Below are 9,972 nucleotides of genomic sequence, written 5' to 3'. Positions count from 1 at the left end.
TAAATTAGAATTCAGCCAAGCAGTTTACTTATTTTATCTCAAATGTGTGGGAATTGTTAAACTGAAGCAGCATTAGTGGTCTCAAAGTCATGCTGGATTTATGCTCCAAAGGAAATCTCCCATTATGTAAGAAGGCCAAGGTTTGTGTCTAATGTGCATGAATATTATAAAATAATTAAATATCTTCATTCCAGTCAATGGAATTGTGCGTGTTACACTACCAATGAATTTGGCACAAATATGCCTTATTTTGCCTAGGTAACAGTCAGATAGTTGCGGTCTCAACCACTAGAATGACACTTAACCCTCTACCTCTATATTATTACTTGTGCTCTCACTGTTACAGAGAAAAAGCAAGTTCAAAAGCAAGATGATTCACAATAGCTAAGCAAGTCTTTATTTGTCCATCTCAGTAGGGTGCTCATTCACACGGATGCTAATAGCAGGCAGTGTTAGATACCGTATCAGGCTGCCATTACATTTTAAAGAAGCTTTTTGGATACATGATGTTACTTTAAGATAAACAAGTTACATAGAACAGAAAAAGAAATCAGCCATGTTCAAAGCTGTCTGCAAGAGATGACTGTATACACCAATACCTGCATATATGCACATGGGAGAGATTTGCTAGTCCAGGTGAGCTGTGGCCAGTGCATGACTGGAGAGAGAAGAGGGAAAGGCAGGTTTGGTAGTCTTTGAACAGTCTCTCTAGCCTGCTCTAAACTATCTGTGTGGTCTTGACCAGAAATTTCCACAAAGCCCCGAGAAATCTTCCTGACTAAAGTTCCATCAAAACCAGTAAGTGTCTGTGCAAAGCTTTAGTTTCAGTGAGTCAGTATTTTCTGATGGAAAAGAAATCGGATAAAACTCCCAACCAGTTTTAACACTGGGTGCCCAACCTGAGACATGTTAAAGGGGCCTGATTTTCAGAGGGTGGGTGCTCAGCACTTTCTAAACCTCAGGCCCTTTTAAGGTGTCTCACATTAAGTCACTTTGGAAGTGAAGACAAACTAAATCGAATTAAGGGCACTTTAATTCTAAATAAGAGTGTCCACACAAGGGTTTTATGCGGTTTTACCAATTCACTTTAAATTTCCAATTTTAGTTAATTTGTATTAATTTCCCTGAGTGTCCCCATTTAGACAAGCCTTTATATCTGTAATAATATTCCTGCTTACTCTTAATTCTATACTTTATTTACCTGTCCCAGAGATAATAGCTTATGTAAGTCACTTCTCTCTGTCTCTTCATACCCACCCTGTCACCCTCTTTTAAATATCCCCTCATTCAGACAGTGGATATTATACATACTTTGCTAATTCCCAATTTTACTGACATTTAAAAAGAAATAGCAAGGTCTTTTGTTTTTTAAAGGAGAGAATTAATTCTAGTCTTTAAATATTTTTAAAGTTAAATCTAGCCCAGCTTTGCAAATTTTACCAATTCATTTTGCTGACTGCAGAACACAGCAATATAAATATTGGTATCACTTTTAAAATGAATTATTGACCATTTTAATACATGTTGCACAGTACATATTAATACAGAAAAATACATGTTATCAGCAATGTAATGTTGACCATGTACTAATCCATTCCACCTGCTCAAATATTAGTGCAAATAATTATATATTTGTAATGCATCATTGCTGTCTAGTTTGAATCTATGCCTCCAGAATAAATGTCTCTTCTGTGAAGCTGTTTGCTATTATGAGTAAAATGTTATATATTCAGACTCAAATTGACTTTGGATGGATAGGTAAGCACAATGAGCAACCTTCAAAAATCCACTTGTCTAAGCCTTAACAAGTTATTTTTAATGAATTGTTTACAATAAAATGAATGTTATAAAAAGGTTTCAGATTAAAGCTCACGTTAACTGGCTTTTCTATGGCTGCACTGTAATAGTCACAGTATTTTGCTAAATTCAAAATTACTGCACTTAAACTGGCAAGATTAGTCTAACCTCGGCTCAATGGAGACCAGTAACACATTCTCCTCAGTAGACAACGCCCAACTCATTTTGATTTAGAAACAGTACGACCTTGCCATATTATGTATTGACTGACTACACCTTCACTCATCAGGTTGGACTACCCACTTTTAGATGTTGCCACCTTCTTATGGAGACCACTAAAATACAAAGGCATTTGGAAACAAGTTTTCTTACAAGCTACAGAAGCAGGCCTGGGAGTTAATCAAAAGGTGACATCTACTCCAGTGATTTAAAGCACAAGAAATTTGGCTCTAATGCAAGAGAAGTAAAGAGGGATTGGGAAGTGAAATCCACTCAATAGCAGCATTGCCAACTCTTGCAAGTTTACTATTCTTTATTAGTATTAGGATAATGCCAACCAAGAGCGAGGCACCATTTACGGAGTAAGAGACAATAGCTACTGCCACGAAGAGCATACAATCTAAATGGGCAAGACAGAGATGGTAGTGGGGAAAAGGGATAAGCAGATTGACCGGTGATGGTCTGCAAAGTTAGTCCCAAGATTTTTTAAATTTATTATTAAATTCACCTCAGAGAGGTGGATTAACTATGCTGATGGCGAAGCTCTCCCGTTAGCAGAGTAGTGTCTTCACTTCAGCAGCACAGCTGCACCAGTGTAGCACTATACATGAAGACAAACCTTTCCAGCAAGGAGGATGTGTGCTGGACGAATCAGTCTATAGCTTCCCACCTGCAGTGCTCAGAAGGGAATTATCCCTGCGAGGTGCAGCCTTACCCACAGGCAGATCAGGGAAGATCATAGCCAAGTGTTGAGTTGTCAGCAGTAACTGAACTCTCAAACTTCCACTCCCTCAGATGAGGTACTTTTGGGGGGGGAGGGTTTTCTTAAGGGTGAAAGAGGAAGGGGGGAGGAGGATAGTTGCCTGCTCTTTCTCCTGATATTTGAGGAGGTGATGGCAATGAAACTGGTGTCTGTCTCCCAACAGCCTTCGCCGGTTCCTCCTGCACTACCGTGTCAATTCAGGAGTCTGATATAGATTGACAAAGCCCTTGCCACAACAGTCCAACGTTATCTCAAAGGTCACCTTTCCTCCAGGAATCCTCCATGGCAGATAAGATCATCCTGCACGCTAGGTTTACTGGCACCCATACACAGACTTGAGGAAGCTGGGGATAGCGCTAGCAGGCCAAACAGGGCACACTAAAAGAGCAGGAAGAGTCCTAGCCTCTCACACATTAATAAGATGCACCTCCTTGCCGTTGCATTCCCCACAGAAACAGAATACAACCTAGCGCAGGAGAGAAACTGAACATCCACCCACAGGGGCACCAGTTAGATACAGACGACGTTGGACTCCCTTTGAGGCACCTCTCACTGTATTTGTAAGTTATGTGCAGCACTTAAATAAAACCATGGTAGGTGCTTTATATGCACTTAGAGACAGGCAGAAAAACCAAGTTATTTTACTGATTGCTTGAGACCCACAGCAAACTGACATTTTGCATGTCAGTATCTTGCAATTCAAACAGCCATGTACCATTCTACAGACCACTGAGAGCCTTGAAAAAGAAAACAAACTTGGCTCCAGGAAAATTTCTTGCATTCCAATTAAACTGCAGATTGCTGGTATATTTCCCACTTCTCACAGAAAGCAGTATCTCATTTAATATAAGGATGGGATCTTGTATAAAGAATTCTGATCACAATCCTGTCTGTTCTCCCATATTGTTGATATGTGGGCCCGGTTAAATCATATTTTAGAACTCTAGCCTTCCCTTTTCAGGCGCTGGCCTTTTTACTTACAAATTGCTTATTCTCCAGATCCTTTTAGCTTATGCCATCTTCATGGTCTTTCTACTATCCTCTCTTTCTAACCACCTAGAACTTCCCTTTTTCCGTCCTCGTCCACCACATCCTCCATTTCCTGATTTTTGTTTTTTCTTTTATATTTGTTGAGTTACATTGTTATGAAGAGCCTGCTTTCTTCTGCCCTCTGCACTTAACGCAAATACAACACAATATCAAGTCATGTTAATAAATTATAGGACTTGTAAAAACATAGCTTATTTTCCAACCTACAATAATTTACTGCAAAACCATTTTAACCAATTGGAGACAGCATAATTACATGCAAGTACACATACCTCCTCTTTAACATTCACTCGGCTGCCAGCCTGTTAAAAGCCAATGTTCCAAGAGTGAACATTAGAAAAGTAGTACTTTTGGCTCATTACATACACATAAAAAAGCATATTTGTATTTTTGATAGTACTGCTATTATATTTAGAAACTCCTGGAAATATTTTCCTAAATTTACATGCTATAAAAGCTATAAACTTTGAAATGTATAAAAGTTATAGCTCCCCCATCCCAACCCAAAATTTATTTTTACAGTAAACTTCATGGTAATAATAGTCTATTATATGAAAGGTTTGTGTTATGTTTTTTATTTTGTTTAAAAGTGGGAAGGGAAGGCCCACACTAATCGATAAATTTGATCAGTAAAATTACTTTTATTGATTTTTTTTAATAAAAGGGATTTATACAAATGCATATAAAGATAAGAATATGGAAATGGAATGGAATGAAAAAGGCATGTGGAGGGAATATTTTTTTATTGAGTGTTTACATGTCTAAGTGTTCACCTATTGTTATCTCATTATCATTATTTTAATAGACATAATAGAGAATATTGCACTGAATTTATGCATGGAAAACACCACAATTTAAGTAAACAATATGGTGAGTACATTTTATATAATTTTAAAATATAATTCAAAACAAGAAATTTACAACATGAGATATTTTGAAGCATTTCTGTAATTTGCAGTCTTAAAATGATGCCTAGTGGTTTTGTTTACTGTTCTGAAGTGTTTACAAATTGATATTTTTTGTACAAAGATTTTATATTGGTTAGTAAAGCCACTATCTTAAAATTGTTGGCTTTAAGTTACAGAGGTAACAGAGAGAGGTATAATTTGAATTCACATCAGAGCTTTGTAAAAATGGCAACACTACAAGCATGTGCCTCCTCCAGTATCCAGAACTCTTTGTGATTCTGCCATGGCCAAGAACAGAGCTATACATCTGGACAAAGCTGCCACAGTTTCCCAGAATGCTTTGAAGGAAAATCTGGCATACTTGATTTCTCTTGTTTACCAATATAATTCTCTGCTCAATATAAAATAAAGGGAAAAAAACAATTTTGACTGAGCCTGGGAAGTTTTAAAAAATTTGGCAGAGGATAGCTGTAATGGAGAGACAAAGTAGATTTTAGGAAAACCTACTCTGAAGAAGAGAGAGAAAGTTCTGTGGAAAATATGCCAAGTCTGCAGAGTAGAATTAAGACAGAGCGCTACAAATGATCCGCACAGCGATAATGAGTGGAACTTAGAACACTGAAATAATACAGTTCATACTCGAGTTCTACAGGAGCTCTCTGGCTCGAAAATGTCACCACTTACTACAGAATTTTCAACAGTTGGGAAATATTACCCCAAATATTTCATCATCCCCATTACTTCACTTCAGCTACTGTACTCAACATGGATCCATCTCAGACTCACCTTAAGTTCCTATTGTTTAAACACACATACAGTAATAGTTATCCACAGCATTAGATATATCAGGAGGAAGAAAAGTTTCTGCACCTGCAACTATTTTATGTTGCTCAGGTATTGAAGATCGTGTCCTAAAGTTAAACTAAGTTTCAGCTTTGGATTTTGGCTAGATTTTACACATATTCTTCCCATCTACAGATGAATGTGTGGGTTATACCTCATCCTTTCATTTCTGTTACAATCTCAATTTGTTTATATACAGAATAAAAAACAAACAAGCTTCTATTATGTTAAACGGACAAGCATCTTCACCTCATAGTAATGAAATCTAAAACAAGGTGGCTGCATTCATTTAGGAACATATTTAAAATTAAAAGTGCCATTATCAGACAGATAATAAACAGTGCCGTGAGTTCATACGAAGTTGATACCTTCCAGTGGGCTCCAACAACAACAACAAAAACCCCTCTCCAATTTAGCTTAGCTTAAAGTTCTATTCAATGAATAAATTACATCTTTCTTGGGATAGTGTTTCTGTTACTCCTACATCTCAGAGACATTCAAAGCTAATTAATTAAAGCAAGAAATTGTATAGCATAGGATAACATTTTGAAAGAATGAAATGATTTAGAAACACCAATCAGCAAAGATAATTTGATTATGATTAGCTGTGCTGAAGTTTAAGTCATTAAAAATGATGAATGTTTTTACACACTTTTAGTCTATGTAATCCATTACCTACGCTATGCTCTGTAGTTAAAGTCTAACAAATGGTATTAGATAATTCAAGATTGAGGACTAAAATACTTTCAATTCATCGCTTGCCTTCCTTCACCAACATTTTTCCAATGGAAAATTAGTGGCAAGTAGTTTTGCAGAAATTTATATCTGGGGGAAATGTCGTTTAAGGAATATGAATTAAGGATTATATCTGCTCACATTCTTCAAATAAATTCTGGTTTAAATATGGCTGCTGTTTTGTTCTGAACAGTCACTGTCGCACAAAAATTACAACTGCTGTTTAATAAGAAATTATTCCCTGTGCTTTCTAACACCCGCAGCCCGGCAATAGTACAACATGTTTGTCTGCATTCTCAGCTGAAGTGGCGAGCAAGGCGAGCAGATCTATAATCAGCTCGCAGCTGAACAAAAGAGTGAAGGATGTTCTTGTCCAGATTAGCAAGTTGTTCTCCTGAGCAGACCTGCTTTAAGTTATCTGGTGCTACCACCAAAAGATTGCAGAGTGCATGCAGGGTGTCAAAAAGCTGTAACACCAATGGAATCTGTTTGAAAGAGAGAGAGAGAAAAAACACAGTAAAAATGCTCAAAGTAAGTATAAGTCTTATAATGAAATAGCTGCTGCACAGTTCATCCAGAATGTCAGTGCTATTTTCCACACAGGAGACTCATTTGTGTCTTCTGTAAAAAACCGACTAAAGCAATTTTCAAAAGCCAGATATAATTTTTAAAAATGTATATGAATTTGGGTACTTTTCTTTTAGAAGAAATGGGAGATGTGACCATTCAGAGAATGTGTGAAAATTGTTCAAACAAAACAAAAAAAACCCACAACCACTCACTAATATTATAGTTACACTACTTATGACTGAGGTGGTATTTTTATAATACCCAATTACATGCAATTATAGCTTTCTGGAAGAAGTTACCCGCTTACTTCTCATTTTTGGTAAAGTTCAGTTTTATTTTTGTTATTCCACCATGAAAAAATAGTTTGCACAAAGAATTTTTTCAGATTTTTTGTGTGCTCTAACATAACATGGCCTTGATTTATTAAAGCTTCAAAATTGCCATGAACTTAATTCTCATTAAGAACAAGTGCTTTTGCTATTTGAAGAAGCTTGGTTTGGAAATAATAAAAATGAGTCAGCTTCATAACGCTTTAAAAGCATGTAACATAATGAATGATATGGAGGTGGCTGGGAGCTTCTGCTCGGTTTCATAAACACAAGAATTAGCGGGTGTTCAGTTAAATTAAATATGGCAAATTCAAATCCAGGCGGAGGAAATACTTTCATATAACATGTAAGTAAACTGTGGAACTCATTGCCACAGGAAGTTGTGGCCAAAAAGTTAGCACAATGGGATGTTTAGGATAAAAAGAATATCCAGAGTTATAATAGTGGATGGTAACAAATTTTGCAAGAGACTAATCCTTAGATGTTTGTGGTCTTAAATCTCTACCTAAAAGGGATTAGGAGGACACCTAATATGTAATATAATCTGTCCTGCATCTGTCTAATGCAGGGTTTCTTGCACCTGCCTCTGACTACTGTTGAGGACAGAATACTGGCTAGATGGACCACAGGTCTTATCTTGTCTGGCAGTGCGTACATTCCTAACTTATTTCAATGTGAAATTCTACACACACATGAAAACACTCAGGTGTGTTTTTGAATTGCATTCAAAATAATACATGTTGGTGCATAGCAGTCATTTGTTACTCCCTGCTGAAATCCCCACCACCACCTTGACCCATTCCACCTGAATATGTCTGTGAGAAAAAAAGCAGCAAGTCTGAATCGGCAAGAACTGTCTAGAGGCCATTCCAGGTCAGCTGCTTGCAGCACCAAAAAGGATTAATTCTCCAGCAGCTAGAAGCAGACAGAAGCCAATCAAGGCCCAGCAGGCAAGATAAAATGGGCTGACTGCTTCTTCCAAGGGCCAGTTTTGGTTGAAGCTGGGACAAGGAGGAAGGATTCCCCCTGCTTTAACCCAAGAGGCCTGGCTTGGTCAGGGATCTAACTCTGACTACAGCATTTGGTTAAGCCACCAAAGGACTTCTATGTTTCAGAATTTTAAATCCCAGGTGGCTATTATGATTTATAAAATCAGGGCAAGCTTGCTTTGTGAGATGCTCAACTGACTCAGGTAAGCTCATCACACAAAGCAAGTGAATTTAGGAGACAGCTATGAGGACTATTTGGAAAAGACGGTCTTGCTGACGTCTTTTATTAAATGATTAAAGCTGCTGCCATGGTACAAGGGCAATCTACAGTCTAAAATGTATGGTAGGTTGTGACTAGAAGGCAAAAGATGTGAAATGTGGCTATATGAACGACACTTTTCAACAAAAATATTGTTTTGCTATCCAGGCATTTTATGTATGCCTCTAAACACCACACATATTAAATATACATACACTAACCTTAAAGTCTTTGGCACACTTCCGGTATTCAGCCACATCACAAATTGCTAACATGCCTCCCATGCAACTGTAGGAATATTGCTGTAGATGTTCATAAATAAGTCGATGAAAACGAACTCCAAGCTCCATCAGAACTGTGTCTACATTCTTACCATCCATAGACTTCCTAATTTTTTCCACTTGCTTTCTGACATAGCCACATACTTTGACACAGGCCTATAAAAAGATTGCTTGTAAGTTAACTGATTAGAGAGAAGCTTTCCCTCTTAAACATTTGGAAAGCAAAGTCTCAGATTAATCACGAGCAATGTACAGAGCACTGGCTCACACATAACGGCCTGTGGATCACCAGCTGACCACTTGCTGCTGGCGTTCCTCATTTTCAGCAGAAAAATTGCATTGAAAGACATCCATAATTCATTAAATACTGCCCTAATATTACTTTTCTGGGTAAGCAATTGTTGCCATTATCACTGGGAAGACTTGCAAACGGGAAGGCAGATCCATGACAAACTCTCTATTAAGTTTTGGTCCATGTTAATTTAGATGGTACTTTAGGGGAGGGGGAGTTTGTGTTTGTACGGCAGCTAGTCCAGTCTGACTGGGGCTGTTGGATACTATTATTATACAACAAAACTGAGAATATTCCCATCAAGTTTAGGATTCACATTGTGAAGGAGTTTGAGAATCCTTGGCATAGAGTGAAACAAGCCTGAATGTTAATCAGATGTACAAGTAATTGGACGTACACTATCAAAATGCCAACACTGCTCGAATTATCTTCAAAATGCTACTGTGTATTACTGACAAATCTCTATTTGTTTACTCACATTAGTATACTGAATCAAAACACTGTTTTCATCTTCTGGTTTAAAATCGGTCTTCTTTTGTTCTGCAGCCAAGATGTGCTTCATCTGACCAATCATACAATTCAGTGTCCTTCAAAGTTAAAATATACGTGTTTTAAAATAAAACTTTTCATTTACTTGATTTTAACATTTAAAAATTCTAAAGTGATCCCACATAAAATATAAGTGATTAGTGCACAGTGAAGTAGAAATCCACCATTATCCACCACTTCTACAAATTCATGAACATTAAATAAGTTTCACCATTTAATATAAAAAAAAAAGATGTTCATACTGAAATGAACTACAAAGACCATAATATTTTTGAAGCTGCTATGCAGTACAATTTTAGTACACAAGACAAGTCTGATTTTCTGAATGTGGTAGAAGCATGAGAGTCAGACAGAAACCTTTGAGAAGTCTCTGCTCCAAAGTTCTCTT

At 37.1% G+C, this 9,972-nt stretch overlaps 1 protein-coding gene across 2 annotated transcripts in view; it reads right to left on the bottom strand.

Annotated features, from left to right (window-relative positions):
- Positions 1–374: 374 nt before the first annotated feature.
- EXOC5 (exocyst complex component 5) overlaps positions 375–9,972 on the bottom strand; it is a 47,524-nt gene continuing 37,926 nt past the window's right edge. For both annotated transcript variants that reach the window (XM_050952595.1, XM_050952594.1), the window contains exons 16-18: positions 9,514–9,622; positions 8,684–8,899; positions 375–6,800 (exon numbers count right to left, since the gene is read on the bottom strand). In XM_050952595.1, coding sequence (XP_050808552.1) covers positions 6,612–6,800; positions 8,684–8,899; positions 9,514–9,622 — 514 coding nt within the window. In that variant the 3' untranslated portion in view covers positions 375–6,611. The remainder of the gene's footprint in view (positions 6,801–8,683; positions 8,900–9,513; positions 9,623–9,972) is intronic.

Source organism: Gopherus flavomarginatus, chromosome 5 (genome assembly GCF_025201925.1).
Source record: "Gopherus flavomarginatus isolate rGopFla2 chromosome 5, rGopFla2.mat.asm, whole genome shotgun sequence".
Taxonomy (NCBI): domain Eukaryota; kingdom Metazoa; phylum Chordata; order Testudines; family Testudinidae; genus Gopherus; species Gopherus flavomarginatus.
The sequence above is the reverse complement of the archived record's forward strand: the minus strand, read 5'-3'. Positions and strand labels throughout refer to the sequence as shown.